Genomic DNA, 16,427 nt, shown 5'->3' on the forward strand with positions numbered 1-16,427 from the left:
TTCTGCACCTTGGGAGTAACCACCCTCTATATGTCCTGTCTATCTTCCCCTCAGCCTCCCAAATGATCCGGAGTTCATCTATTTCCAGCTCCTGCTCCTTAATGCGGTTTGTTAGAAGATGCATGTGGATGCATTTCTCTCAACTGTAGTTGTCAGGGACACTGGAGATCTCCATGTGTTCCCACATCATACGAGATTGAGCATTCCTCTATCCTGCCTGGCATCTCTACTGTCCTAGCTGGGCAGATATAAAGAAGGGAAGAGAAAAAAAGAGCTTTTCTCTGCTTTCGCTTTCTCTGAAAGAAGCCTCTCTTCACTGAAGCCTCGAAGAGCCAAATCTTCAAGATCACCCTCAAGTAACTTCTTGTGACACTCACTGGTATATAGTTTCCAGGATTATTCCCTTCTTGAATAACAAAACAACATTAACAACACAGTGTCAAGCATTTGTCTCATAATAGGTGAGATGTATGTTGGCCTTTTAAAGGCTATTTAGTATTCAGTGTTTTAATGAAACTTGGAAGTTAGAAACAATGGCATTTTGATCCATTCCTTTTTATTTATACAGTATAATGCCATCAATTCAATTCATTCATCATTGAATTACCAGTACAGAAAAATGCTTAATAGAGGACTTGTTGAGAAATTTCTTTACATTTCTAAGAAAATGTCTTTTGATTTTGCATGGCTCAGAGAATTAATAATTTTGGACCTATTGCTTCATTTAACTCTGGTTAGCTTTTGTTTAATAATATTGGGGCAACATAGTAAGTTTTACTTAACTCATGAAGAGGTACACATATTACATTTGTAGAGCGCAAACAAATACTTTCAAGCAAAATGAAGACCATATACTTGATCAAAGTTCCAGTAGTTCCAGCTGGACATTTTACACGTCGTTGCAGAAATTATATATATTCATCTTTGACCTCTGGATTTTCAGCTGAAAAGAAAAAGTGATTTATTTATTTCTCTGTATCAAATATTTCATGTTTTCTGAAAATGAATTCTATTACAATTTCTTGTCTAACATTTTTAATGGAAATGAGACATGCCTTTCTCATGTTGTATTTTTTCTCTCCACTAGAGGCAGCTCAAACATCAGCAAGAGGCAATAGTTATATATCATAATTCAAAGAAAACTTTATTATCAGTGTACATACATGTCACCACATACATTTTTTTTCTGCGGGCATACTTAGCGAATGTATAGAATAGTAACTGTGATCATTTGACATCTCCCTTTGTTCAAAACCCTGACAGTTGAGGGGTAGTAACTGTTCCTGAAGCTGGTGGTGTGAGACCTGAGGCTTATGTATCTTCCTCCTGATGGAAGTAGTGAGAAATGAGCATGGCCTGAGTGGTGAGGATCTTTGATGATGGATGCTGCTTTTCTATGGCCATTTTTCCTATAGATGTGTTCAATGGGTGGGAGGGTTTTACCCATGATGTCCTGAGCTCCATGATGTCCATGATTTTCTGCTCAAGGTCAATGGTGTTCCCATACCAGACCATAATGCAGCCGGTGAACACACTTTCCACCACACATCTATAGAACTTTGCCGAGGTATTGAGATAATTTGGTATGTTCGGCTTTAAAATGGAGCCTGAATGTAATCTGTATTACCAAATGTTTAAGCCCAAATGATAAGTGCCCACTTGGTCATATTTCCCTTTTCCAATGCAATGGGTGATAACTTAGCATAGTGTGAAAAGCTACATTTAAACGAATATTTCCTACTTACAACTTCAATTTCTGTCAGAACTTTTAGGCATTTTTTTTTGTATTGGCCCACAATAGACATACCCTTGTAATCCTTATTCTGATCACAGGTACAATGGAGGCCGAATTTCCACTTTATCTTTATAGCACTGTCTCCTCTGGCATGCTATGGCCAATACCATGGAATATTCTAGAGTTTACACTTTGAAAAGTCTCCTGGCCATTTTCTAAAATTCAACAACATACAAAATTATGTTTCTCCATAAATCATAATACACAGTATGCACAAGCAAGGAGAAAGATTTGGTGATGGGAATTAAACTATTGCCATAAACAATTTGGCAGTTTAGATCTTGTTATTGTCTATTTTGGGATTTTAAAAAGATGTTATTGTTGTTGCTGATGATGATTCTTACAGAATTATCTTTAGAATGGAATACTGAGTGGACAATCCAACCTGGCTTCCTTCTGTGTTTGCCACCATCAAAGATGCCAATTTTTAGCCAATTAGTTAGTTACATTTGACAGCAAGAATAGATGAGAGTCATAGATAGACAAAGGTTATGGGATGAGTTTATTTCCTGATTTTAGACCTATCTAAACATGTATCCAAGCAATTTCTGTGTTATTACAACTCTGGCATCTGTTCCACAATGTGAAATAATTTCCCAGACTTGTCCTTGCCTCTAAAACCAGGACATATCCAATTGGTCATTCCAAACCAAGTTGACTTTCTTTCATCAACACAATGATACCAAGTGCTGTTGCTAGAGCTATTCACCAGTTATGACTTGCACATTGAAGACAATTTGTGCTTTATTATGTTTGTTGAATTTTCATTACAACCTGGGTCAAAAGGAGGACTGGAGCTGAATTCTTCAGAAGGAACTTGTGCGTACTTTCACTACAATGGCCAAACAGTTCAGTGAAGCTCTGCTATTGTTCTCTGCACACATCGTTAATATGATTTTTTTTAGACTCTCTATTTGTCAAATTGCTCTCAGTCCGGTTCACACACCAGATCTGTTTCCTGATAAAAACTGATTCTTGCTATTCCTGTCACAGGTAAGCAGGGTCCATCATCAGGGACCCCCACCACCCGAGACATGCACTCTACTCACTGCTGCCATCGGGATAAAGGTATGAGAGCCTTGGGATTCACACCAGGTTCAGGAACAGTTATTACCCCTCAACCACCAAGCTCTTAAACCAGAGCAGATAAATTCACTCAACTTCCCTTGCCCCATCACTGAAATGTTCCCACAATCAATGAACTCACTTTTAAGAGTTCTTCATCTTATGTTCTCAATGCTTATTGCCTATTTTGTTTATTAATATTGTTTCTTATTTTTGCATTTGCACAGTTTCTTGTCTTCTGCACTCTGGTTGAACAGTTTGTGGTCTTTCATTGATTCTGTTACAGTTACTATTCTATACATTTGTTGAGTATGCCCACAAGAAAATCAACCTCGGGGTTGTATATGGTGACATATATATACTTTGATAAGAAGTATACTTTGAAATTTGTACTTTGACAGTCATAAAGTTTTTGTCCTTGCTTTCAGGTCCTTTCATGACCAGACCATCTGCTGCCTTTCCCATTTCCCAATCGCAACCTCAGCAAACTGCATCACTCTGAGGCATGTTCAATTATTGGCCTGTTGTACATCGCCATTTTTAAACCTTAGTCTTTGACTTTGATATTGTTTTACACCTTTCTACCCCCCTCCAATCCTGTGAGATTCTCTTCAACTTATTGTTCTCATGTGACACTGTAATTGGTTCATCGTTGTATCATCAATACACAGTATAAACACAAACCTCTGTCATTGGTATTGATGTCAAATAAGTCCTGGAATTGGTGCAGGATTCCTCTTCAGCTATTGATCCTGAATATAAATGCACACAATAATCATCAAATCAAATATATATATTTACAGAAATCACAGATCATTTACTAATTTACTGAGATACAGCATGGAATAAGCAGTTCTGGTCCTCCAAACGGTGTCACCCAGCAATTCCCTCAATTTAATCCCAGCCAAACACAAGGCAATTTACAATGACCAAATAACCTACCAACCTGTATATCTTTGCTTTGCAGAGGGAAACTGAGCACTTGAAAGAAACCTCTGGTGTCACCTGAGGTCACCATACAAATTTTTTATAGGCAGCAGCAGGAATTGAACCCGGTACTATAAAATGTTTCACTACGATGCTGCCCCTGTGACAGGGTAACTCACATCACTTTTTTTCTCACAAGAAATATTGATTACAGTAGACCTCAGTTTGAGACAAATGTTGGTGCCACTTTTTTTCTAATTTGATGAGCACAGAATTAGTTGTGCTCTTGAAGAACTAATGGAATTTCTGTCCACTGACTACACAAAGGTGTGGTGACTGTGATCCCAGATTGGTCAAGTTCAATTGAGGCTATTTTTCATTAGAGATTGGTTTGGTGTTCATCCTGAGAAAATTCACTCGGTTCTACTGCAGATCTCCCAAACGTTTTGCTTCTGATGAGTGTCAGGGCACCTCATGTCCTTATAGAAAACCACACAGGCATTTTCCTGATCAGTGTCCTTTGATGTTATGTGGGTTCTAATGAATTTAACACCTCTTTATTAGACAGTTAATGCTGAAAATAAAGTGTACAGATGAATTTCTGAGCCATTGTTTTGAAGCTGGAGATCTCACAGATGAAGAGCAGTGCATGATGCAAGATTCATTTTCCATAGAGAATTGTTACATCTGAAAACTGTGCATGGGAGAGTGAAAATCCCACAGTTTATAAGACTCATTTCTGGTGACTGCTATGACTCACAAGAACCAGTTGCAAAATTTCTCTATTTGGGTTAGGCTGATTTTCAATGCATCACATTTTCTTTGGCCTTGGCCTGATTTTCAACACATCATAATTTTTCTGGCCTTGGCTTGTGTGATTCTTAAGGACTGAATTTCTTACAAGAATTTATAGAAAACATGATGATGTGTATTATCCCTCAAACTTACCACTGGGACTTCAGCTGAAAAGATTCTTTTGATGGAGCTTTCAGATCAAGAATTAAGATCACCATTGAGATCAAGATTTATTTGGCTTATTATTAATTTTAGAACATTTTATACTTTACTGTCATTAGTGCATTGACACTAATTTGCTGTCACCTCCATCAGGCACTAGAACTCACTCTGCTACATCTTGGGCACTAGCCTCCCCAGCAACCAGGACATCTTCAAGGAGTGGTGTCTCAAAAAGGACTCCCATCATCTAGTACATGATCTTTTTTTATTGTTATCATCAGGGAGGAGGTACAGGAGCCTGAAGACCCACACTCAGCAATTCAGGAGCTGTTTCTTCCTCTGCCATCTGATTTCTGAATGGACATTGAACTCATGAACATTACTTCACTACTTTTTTTTCTTATTTATATAATACAAATAATAATATAAAATGTGTGTACATTTTAACTTTAACTTACAGATTTTAGTCTCGTGTATTGTAATGTGCTGCTGCCGCATAACAGCAAATTTCACAACATATCCCAGTGATAATAAACCTGATTTTGATTCAGACTCTGATTTGCCATTTCTCTGAATGGAGCAAACACTGAGAAGATGTAGGGTAGACTGTGCATTGTAGGGAGCAATGAAAAAATTCAAGATTTCCCACTGCTGTTCTCTGTTAACTGTACAGTCTGTACTATCTTCTGTTTTAATTGTACTTAAATTTTCCTTTTTAAAGTATGTTCTATGACTGAAGATCTTAAATTTCAGAACTGGCTTTGGAGCCTGCTGGCACAACTTTTTGATATTCTCCACCAGGTCTTACTTAATACGGCCAGAACCAACAGTAGTGATGGCTCAAACTTTACTGACTTGGCTCTTAATGTTGCTGGCTAACAGATTACGTTGTCCGTTTTAGAAGACTTAGTTTTGGCCGGATGTTGAAGTTTGGGAGAGACTCCAGGGATACACTGAAACTACTTAAATTGAATTTCTATAGCTCCATGAGAACTTCTATGAAAATTAAACTTTCAGCATCAGCAGTTGTTTCGATCTTCATTTACTGCCACTTCTCTTCCAGTAAGAAAGCTCTATTCATTCTGCAGTGAAATTTGTTTGCCTCTCTTGCTTTGTTCCTTCTCGGCTGTTTCTGATTCCTTTCTTGATTTTGATCTTTTTTCTCTCTCTGTGAAAGTGGACGACTTCCCAGCCTGATGTGCTGAGCATCTTCTCGTCCTCTGCACCGTGCACTGTCCTTTGGGCCATGTGTTCATCCTCTAACTATCCCCATTCATGCATCAAGTAAATAGCTTGCTACTTATTCCCAATGTCATACTAATTTAATCCCGAAAAGAGGTATTATTCCCTCTCCACCCTTCTTACAGTTCAATAAGATTTTTTCTCATTTTCCTAATTCGAGCATAAGATCTTCAACTTGAAATTTTAACCCTGTTTCTCTTCCCACAGATGCAGCCTGATGTTCTGATATTCCAGCATTTTCAGTTTTATTTTTGATTTCAAGACTTTGCGTTTTTTATGATTCACCAGGATGTTGCCTGGGATGGAGTAACTCAGTTATGAGGAATAACAGGATAGGCTGGGTCTGTCATTCATGGAGTGAAGAAAGCTAAGGAGAAATCTAATAGAGTTGTACGATGTTAGGAACATCTTGCATAGGGTAGACATGAGGAAGCTTTCCTCATGGCAGAGCTGTTGAGAACCAGGACACCTAGATTTAAGTTCAGGAGCTTTCACATTAAAAGGAGATAGGAAGAAGCTTTTTTTCACTAACAGAATGGTTGAGATCTGAAGAGCACTGCTTGAAGAGGGTATTGGAGACAAAGGCTCTTACAACATTTATGAAACATCTAGATGAGCACTAGAATTACCGAGGCATAGAATGGTAAAATGGATTTCTATAGATGGGCAGTTGAAAGTTGGAATGAACATGGTGGGCCAAAGGATTTGTTTCTCTGCTGTTTGACTTTCCTACCAATTTCAGAATCGATAATGAGAAAACACAGAAAATTGACATAAGCAACACAGTGTCTTCTATGCTGAGCAGCCCATTTAAAATAGAGTTCCTGCTATTTTATTACTGTTTCATGCATATTTGTGCTAAGTCACGCATTACCATAAATGTGTTCGGTGCTTTCTTCGATGGCAGTGTTGCTCCTAGAATTGTTCCGTTCCCATTCATCATCTTCCCACTTGTCCATTATTTTTTTCTTTTGCTCATCCCTATAAAACACAGAAGTGATCGAGTTAGGGAATCAAAACAAGAAAGATTTGTGATTCTGTAGCACTGCATACTGTATGAAAGAGTTCCAGTACAGTACTTTTGGAACTTTGTTACAATTATAAGATAGGGCAAGTATCAGCCAATCCCCAGTTTGCAGGTTTCCATAGAAATCAAAGTGATTATTGCTTTAGCAATATTGATAGAGGAATAAATGTTAGTCAGAGCACAGCAGATAAAGCATCTGCTGTCCTTCAAAGGTCCACAGGAAATCGTTTATAATGATCTAAAAAACAAAACAGAACTTGGTGTAACAATTCACCTGAAAATGTTACTTCCAAATGAACAACAGTCCATTGATATTGGAGCGTGAGCCTAGACATTCATACTACAGTTGTTGAAGTGGAGCAGGAACACACCAACTTTTGACCAAGAGGCAAAAATACTATCAACTGACCCACACACAGCTTACCCCCGGGGCATAGCTAAACATAATCTTCCACTACAGGCACTGTCTTAACAATAACTGATATGGAAAATTGATTGCATGACCTTCACTAATAAGCCATGTAGTTGTAATGCTATATTATTCAACAGGATTGACAAGGGGAGCAATGCATGGAAACAATGTTCTCCACATTATCCCCTAATCAGGACATAAATTGTCACCTTTACATTGGCATTGTGGAAAATCCTGAAGTTCCTTCATCAATAGCAAGTAAACATAACTCCCAGTATTGGAAATCTTTGTTCACAAGAAACAGAAGCATGAATAAGCCACTTGACCATTGTGCAAGGTCTGCCATCAATATGGCTGATCTTTTATCTCAGCCACACATCCCTGCCTAACCTGATTGAGTCTGATTTTATTTAAAGTCCACAAATCTGTCAGTTCTTTTGGATCTCTCTAACCAATCATGTTTAATCCAAACATCTGCTCCCTGTCCAACTCCACCCACTGATCCTCATGTCACTGGAGATGCAACATCTGTCCATTCATCTCTCTTGCCTTCCAACAGTCCAATTTTGCCTTCCTTAATACCGACTCAGTCTGCAGGTTAACCTTTAGGGAATCTTGTATGAGGACTGCCAAGTCCCTTTGCACCTCTAATTTTTGAGTTTCGATCCCCAAAGGAAATAGTCTATGCCTTTATTCTTTCTAACAAAGTGCATGACTGACCATACACTTCCTGACACTGTATTCCATTGCAAGTTCTTTGCTCATTCTCCTAATCTGCTTAATTCTTTCTGATAACTCCCTCTCCTTTAACACCATCTGCCCGTCCACCTAACTTTATGCATGCTTGGCCAAAAAGCCATCACTTCCACCATCCAGATTATCGATATACTGTATAACATGAAAAGAAGCTGTCCCAACACAGACCCCTGTGGAATACCACTAACCACCAGCTGCCAAACAAAAGAAGCCCCCTTTATTCCCACTCTTTTCCTCCTGCCAGTCAGCTAATCTTCTATCCATGCTAATATCTTTTCTGTAGTACTATGGGCTCTTATTTTGCTAAGGAGCCTCATGTGTGGTACTTCGTCATTTGGGTTCATTGTTGTTTATGATTTAGATGATAATGTGGTGATAGGCACTTTGATGAAAGAGGTTATGAAAGGCTATGTTCCCCTTGGAGGTAGATGGAACACCAGACCAACACAGACAAGATGGACCTAAGGGCATGTTCTGTGCTGTAGTGCTCAAGATGTCCTTGCAAGGTGGGAGTCATTTGAAAAGAACGAGTCTCTTCAGGAGTGAGTCATAATTTGAAGTAGTGAGTGAGAGAGGGACATTGTTGTAAGGTGGAGCCTTTGAAAGTAACAATTCTTGTTGGGACTGAATTTTATTTGAGCCAATAAGAAGAAGAGAGATGCAAGTGGAGTGGCATTGTTGGGGCGGCTATTACTGGAGTGGGCCAATGTTAGGGATGGGTGCTTTGGCTCAACAGGCTTTGGCAAGGATGGGCTTGACCAAACACAGGCAGAGGTTCTAAGTAAGGTTCTAGTACATTTTTCTCTCGTTATTTATCTATTTGTACATAGCTCTTGCACTCAGTATGGGTGCAAAGTTAATGGTATGGTCTTTGTGTGAGATGTGGAAACTTTGGGAGACATCCAGACTCCATGATAACCACATCTGCACAAAGTGCATCGAGCTGCAGCTCCTTAGAGACTGTGTTAATGAACTGGAACTGCAACTCAGTGAACTTCAGCTCACGTGGGAGAATGAGGAGGTGATAGATTGGAGCTACAGGGAGATAGTCATCCCTTGGTTGCAGGAGGCAAGTACCTGGGTGACTGTCAAGAGTGGGAAAGGGAATAGCCAGCCAGTGTAGAGTGCCCATGTGGCTGTTCCAATCAATACAGGTATACTGCTTTGGATACTGTTGGGAAGGGATGACCTACCAGGGAGAATCTGCATCAAATAAGTCTCTGGCACTGAGTCTGGCTCGGTGGGTCAGAAGGGAAGGAGGGAGAAGATCAGTGCCATAGTGATAAGGGATTCCATAGTCAGAGGAGGAGACAGGAGATTACATAGACCTGAAAAAGAAAATCAGATGGTATTTAACCTCCCAGGTGCCAGGCTCAGGGATGTCTTGGATCCGATCCACAACATTATAAATGGGGAGGACAAGCAGCCAGAGGTCATGGTATGTATTAGTATCAACAACATAGGTTGGAAAAGGGTAGGGAATTAGTTAGAAAGCTGAAAAGCAGAACCTCGAGGGTAGTAATCTCTGAATTGCTGTCTGTGCCACGCACTAGTGAGGGTAAGAATGGGATGATTTGGCAGATGAATGCGTGGCTGAGGAACTGGTGCAAGGTGCAGGGTTCAGAATTCTGGATCATTAGGATCTCTTCTGGGATGATATGCACAAAGAGGATGGGTTACACCAAAACCCAAGGGGGTCCAATATCTTTGCAGACGGGGTATTAGAGTTTTTAGAGAGGTTTTAAAATAATTTGGCTGGGGGATGGGAACTGGAGTGATGGCTCTGAAGATGGACAGTTTTGTACAAATAGATGCAGTGTGAGACTATGAGGAAGAACAGGCAGATGATAGAGCAAAATTGAGTTGAAGTGTAACCTGGGGGCAAAATTGAAAAGTGTGATGAATACCAGACTGAAGGTGTTATACTTAAATGCATGTAGGAGATGCAATAAGGTGGATGATCTTTTAGCGCAGTTAGAGATTGGCAGGTAAGTTGGTGTAGCTGAAGGAAGGTCATAGTTTGGAGCTGAACATGGAAGGAAACAGATTGTATCGAAAGAACAAGCAGGTAGGCAGAGGGGGTGTGGAGGGTCTGTTAGTAAAAAAAAGGTGAAATCCAAAGTCCTTAGAAAGAGGTGACATAGGGTGGGAAAGTATGGAATCTTTGTGGGTACCATTAAGAAACTGCAAATGTAGAGACCCTGAGGGAGTTATGTTCAGGCCTCTGAAGAATAGAGAGGAGGTGGGATATAAATTATAATAGGAAAGAGAAAAGGCATGTAAAAAGGGCAATGTTATGATAGTGATGGGGAATGTCAATAAGCTGGTAGATTGGGAAAATCAGGAGGGCATTTGTAGAATGCCTATGAGATGGCATTTTAGAGCAGTTTGTGGCTGAGTCCTGAAGGGCAAAGACAATTCTGGATTAGGTGTTGTGTAATGAACTAGATTTGATTAGGGAGCTTAAGGTAAAGGAACCATTCGGAGGCAGTGATCCTAATATGATATAATTCAGCCTGCACTTTGAGAGAGAATTTAAAGTCTGATGTATCAGTATTACAGTGGAGGAAAGGGAATTGGAGAAGCACAACAGAGGAGCTGGCCAAAATTAATTGGAAGGAGACACTATCAGGGATGATGGCAGAACAGCAATGGCTGTAGCTTCTGGGAGCATTTCACAAGGTGAGGAATAGATACATCCCAGAGATGAAATACTCTCAAGAGAAGAGGAAGCAACTGTGGATGACCAGAGAAGTCAAAGACAGCAAGAAAAGGAAAGAAGAGGGCATATTACAGAGCAAAATCTGGTGGGAAGATAGATGATTGGGGAGCTTTTAAAACTAATAGAAAGCAGCTAAAAAGCCAGAACAAGAAGATAAAAGTAAATAGGTAGGCTCACCAGTAATATAAAAAAGGATGCCAACAATAGGCCTGCCAGAAATTCAAGAATGTCAGGAGCAGAAGTAAGTAGTCACTATTACTAAGGAGAAGATGCTTGTGAAGCTGTATGGTCTGAAGGCAGATAAATCAACTGGACCAGATGGACTATTCCCCAAAGTTCTGATAGAAGTGGCGGAAGAGATTGTGGAGGCATTAGTAATGATCATTTATGAATTACCAGGTTCTGCAATGGTTCTGGAGGAATGGAAATTTGCAAATGGCATTCCACTCTTTATGAAAGGGAGGAAGGCAGAGGAAAGGAGTTTACAGACCCATTGGCCTGACTTCTGTAGTTGGGAAGATGTTGGAGTCCATTAGTAAAGATGAGGTTTCGGAATACCTGAAGGTGCATGATAACATAGGCCAAATTCAGCATGGTTTCCTTGAGGGAAATTTTGCCTGACTTCTTTGAGGAATTCTTTGAGGAAATAACAGGAGAGTCAGTGGATGTTGTTTACTTGGATTTTCAGAAGGCTTTTAACAAGGTGCCATACAGGAGGCTGCTTAACACTGCAAGAGCTCATGGTATTATAGGAAAGATCAGAGGTTCAAAGGTTCATTTATTATCAAAGTATACAACTCTGAAATTCTTCTTCTCCACATAGCCACAAAACCAAGGAAGAAAAGAATGGCAGCATGATCATCATCCCTCAGATCCCTCCTCCTGCACAAAACATCCAACGAAAATGGAACAGGCACATTGACCCACAAATCCCCCATCCCCATAAATGAAAAATGAGAAAGTTTGGGCTGCAATCACAGAATATCGAAAACTATAAAACTGAAAAATGTCTATAATCCAATTCCATATCCAAAACACAGAAGACCTGGCTAACATTCTTTGGGCACAGCGGTAGGCCTTTCCCACTCTGACAGCGAGCCATCCCACCAGCGATCAAAAGGCAGTCTCCACTCTCTGGCAAGAGAGCGATCCCAACAGCGATAGAAAGGCAGTCTTCCCTATCCCTCACAGAATTCTCTCGGAGAATGCAGAGCGCTGAAACACCCAAACTATCTTCCAACTGCAAATCACAGGTTCCAACAGCTCCAGAACCACATTCTAGACAAAATACAAACATAAAAGACATAAAAGTGAAATATTTGGTTTCATGATCTATCCAGAAGATGTTGACTGAAGGAGCATTGTTTGCAGGTACCACCTTGACCAGAAGTTAGCATTTATAGTAGGTTCACTGTCTGGCAGGAGGTGAAGCATAGGAATCAAGGGGGCTACTTGCGGTTTGCTGTAGGTGACTTGTGGTGTTCCACAGGAGTCTGCGAAGACTGCTTCTTTCACGTTGGAAATCAATTGTTTGGATGATGAAATTGATGGCTTTGTGGACATTATGAAGAAAGGTGGAGGGGCAGGTTGTGTTGAGGATGCAGGGAGTCTGCAGAAGGACTTAGACAGGTAAGGAGATTGGGCAAAGATGTAAATGGAATACAGTGTTGGGAACTGTATGGTCAGTCATACAGTTTGGTAGAAGGAAGAATGGAAAAGGTCTATTTTTTAAAATGGGCCGAAAATTCAAATAATCAGAGGTGTAAAGGGACTTGGGAGTCCTTGTGCAGGATTCCCTGAAAGTTAACTTACTGGATGAGTCAGCAGTAAGAAAGGCAAAAGCAATGTTAACATTCATTTTGAGAGGGCAAGAATCAAAATGTAAGGATGTAATGCTGGGGCTTTATAGGACATTAGTCAGTCTGCACCTGGAGTATTGTGAGCAGTTTTGGTCCCCTTATCTCAGAAAAGATGTTCTGGCATTGGAGAGGATCCAGAGGAGGTTCACAAGAATGATTCTGGGAATGAAAGGGTTAGAGTATGAGGAGCGTTTGATGGCTCTGGGCCTGTATTCACTAGAGTACAGAAGAATGAGGGGTATCTCACTGAAACCTCTCGAATATTGAAAGGCCTAATTGGATGTGGTGAAGATGTTTCCCATAGCGGGGGAGTCTCAGACCAGAGAGCACAGTCTCAGAATAGAGGGATGTCCATTTGGAACAGAGATGAGGTGGATTTTCTTTAGTGAAAGGGGTAGCAAATTTATGGAATTCAATGTCTCAGAAGGCCGTGGAGGCCAAATCATTGAGTATATTGAAAAGAGGACTGATAGGTTCTTGATTACTGTGGGCGTTAAAGGTTAGGTGGAGAAAGTCGGAGACTGGGATTAAGAGGGAAAATAATGCATGATGAAATGGCAGAGCAGACTTGATGGGCCAAATGGTCTAATTCTGCTGCTATGTCTTACGGTCGAGTGACTCTCTAACTCAATTCCTGTACTCAGTGCCCTGACTGATGAAGGCCAATATGCTAAATGCCCTTTTTGCCACCCTGTCTATCTGTCATGTTGCTTTTAATGAAATAAGTACTTGTACTCCGAGGACCCATTGTTCCATTATAGCCCTAGTGCCCTATTTATTTATGGTATACAGCAAGTCTGACAATGGTTTCACTTTCCAAACTGCATAATATAACCTGACACTCTTTTCCATTAAATCTCCTGCATGTTAAAGCATTTTCCAATATCTAATGAATCTACTTTTGCAAGAATCTAAAGATACTGCAGCCAGAACTTCAGTCATTTGGTTAGTCAGAGAAACAATTTACAGTATAGAAGGAGAGCAGAAGGTTATGGTGCTTCAAGTGCTCACTTAGTAACTTTTCAAGAGTTTTCAGTTTTCGGAAATTTTATTTCAGTAGTTATCTTTGTTAGCCTCAGGATCTCCAGAATGAAAACATAATAATTACATAAAAATACAAATATGAACATGTTTTACTATACCTTTTGCTTTCAAATTGCTTTCTGGTCCTGCAAAACTTCATGTTGTAGATGATAATAGCCAGAAGGCCTAGGACAAGTACAATTAGTGTCACTGATAAACCAGCAATCAGTCCATTCTTGTGAATCGCATGATCACAGTGAGCACCAAAGTACCAGTAGTCTTGACTCACATCGCAACTGGAAGAAAGTGAAGTAAAAGATCATTATTATAGACTGAACTTTCTTGCTTTTGGTTTTGTATTTTGGGATCCTCAGGGCTGAAAATCCATCCCATATTGCCACAATTGCACAGCTATTAGAACTGATGCACCTGTTCTGTCTGAGCAGTGACAGTGCTTTGGGCATATTTCAAGTGTTAAAATTCATTTTTAATGAAATCCTAACCATCAAGAAATTTCACTGGACACTTGAGGTCACATTCTTTCTAACAAAAGCCCACAAAATAAATTTATTACATTACAAAGTAACATCCAAAAGTAGTGAAATAGAAATTTGTTTAGGTATCAATATGAATAAGGTCCAACAAATCATAAAATCTAGAGACTCGAGATATTGCAGATCCTTGAACATTGAACCCAGATTGCATCGGCAAATCCACTCCATCTAAGAATTTCAACTAAGAAAGGAAATGGTGTGGACTCTTCATGAAGTTATTTATGCTTTATGATTTCATGGCTGTGGAACCTTACTGCACTAAAGAATACTATTAAGGCTGCAAAGATATGAAAATATTCAGAGAACAATGATTGTCAATTCTTACTAGCACAAGGGTCCATTGTTTGTCATTCCGCAAATTCCATTTCCACACTTCATTGAGTCATTCCTTGCTGAATCACATATTGAAACACATACAGCCTTCTTCTCAGTGAAAACCAGTTTATAATATTTGCCGGCATTACCAGGAACCAATGCACTGCAATTATCTGTCAATAGTAAAGAAATAGAAGTTATTATTGATGAATTACTGATGTGGTGGTGGGTCAGCATACACCTCCATCCACCACTAGGAAGGCCACAGCTCTCCATTGTTTTCTGGACACCAGACCTAACCAATTCCCCTCCACCACCACACTCCTCTACCCAGCAGAACTTGTCCTCACTCTGAATGATTTCTCCTTTGGCTCCTCTCACTTCCTTCAAACTAAAGGGGTAGCCATGGGCTCTCGCATGGGTCCCAGCTATGCATGCATGTTTGTCGGCTGTGTGGAACAGTCTATGTTCCAAGCCTGCATGAACAGCTGTCCAGCACTTTTCCTACACTACATTGACATCTGCATTGGTGCTGCTCCCTGCACCTGTGCTGAACTCATCAACTTCATCCACTTTGCCTCCAACTTCCACCCTGCCCTCAAATTCACTTGGTCCATTTTTGACACCTCCCTCCCCTTTCTCGACCTCACTGTCTCTATCTCCAGAGTCAGCTTATCCACTGATGTCTATTATGAACCCATGGACTCTCACAGCTACCTGCCCTGCTCCTCGTCCCACCCCACTGGAAAAACGCCATCCCCTTCTCTCTATTCTTCCATCTCCACCGCATCAGTTCTCAGGATGAGGCTTTTCATTCTAGAATGAAGGAGATGTCCTTCTTTATCAAAGAAAGGAGCTTCCCTTACTCCACACTGCCCTCAACCACATTTCTTCCATTTCATGCACGTCTGCTCTTACCCCATCCTCCTGCCACCCTCCCAAGGATAGGGTTCCTCTTGTCCTCACCTACCACCCCACCTCCCTTCATGTCTGAAGTTTCTGCCACCTCCAGCGGGTTCTCACCACCAAGCACTTCTTTCCCGCCATTCCTACTTTATGCTTTCCGCAGGGATCGCTCCCTACTTGACTCCCTTGTCTATTTCACACTCCCCATTGATCTCCTTCCTGGCACCTATGCTTGCAAGTGAAACAATTGCTACACCTGCCCCTACACTTCCTCCTTCACTACCAATCAGGACCCTTAACAGCCCTTCCAGGTGAGGTGACACTTCACCTGTGAGTCTGTTGGGGGTCATATATTGTGTCCGGTGCTCTCATTGTGGCCTCTTGTACATGGGTATGACCCGACGTAGATTGGGAGACCTATTCATTGAGTACCTATGCTCGGTCTGCCAAAAGAAGCTGGACCTCCCAGTGGTCACCCATTTCAATTCCACTTCCCATTCCCGTTCCGATATGTCCATCCATGGCCTCCTCCACTGTCAGGATGAGGCCACACTTGGGATGGAGGAACAACACATATTCCATTTGAAACTAACATTTGGCACTATACTCCCTCCTGGCACCTCTCCCTGCAAGTGGAAGTGCTACACCTCCACCCTCACTACCATTCAGCTGAGGCAACATTTCACCTGCGAGTCTTTCTGTTGTATCAGTTTCTCCCAGTGTGGCCTTGACATTCATGAGACCCAACGTAGATTGGGGATGTTTTGTCATGAATAGGCAGAACAACTCTGTTCATAACAGGCAGGAATTCCCAGGGCCAACCATTTTAATTAATTCCCCATTCCCATCTCGACATGTCAGTCCATG

General features: G+C 40.8%; 1 protein-coding gene across 1 annotated transcript in view; it reads right to left on the bottom strand.

Annotated features, from left to right (window-relative positions):
• Window positions 1-555: 555 nt before the first annotated feature.
• LOC140729817 (mucin-3A-like) overlaps window positions 556-16,427 on the bottom strand; it is a 31,089-nt gene continuing 15,217 nt past the window's right edge. Inside the window, exons 6-10 of the mRNA XM_073050029.1 lie at window positions 14,665-14,827; window positions 13,905-14,081; window positions 6,861-6,967; window positions 3,545-3,612; window positions 556-943 (exon numbers count right to left, since the gene is read on the bottom strand). Of these exons, the coding sequence (XP_072906130.1) occupies window positions 890-943; window positions 3,545-3,612; window positions 6,861-6,967; window positions 13,905-14,081; window positions 14,665-14,827 (569 nt within the window). The 3' untranslated portion in view covers window positions 556-889. The remainder of the gene's footprint in view (window positions 944-3,544; window positions 3,613-6,860; window positions 6,968-13,904; window positions 14,082-14,664; window positions 14,828-16,427) is intronic.

The sequence above is a fragment of the Hemitrygon akajei genome, chromosome 6 (assembly GCF_048418815.1).
Source record: "Hemitrygon akajei chromosome 6, sHemAka1.3, whole genome shotgun sequence".
Classification (NCBI taxonomy): Eukaryota; Metazoa; Chordata; class Chondrichthyes; order Myliobatiformes; family Dasyatidae; genus Hemitrygon; species Hemitrygon akajei.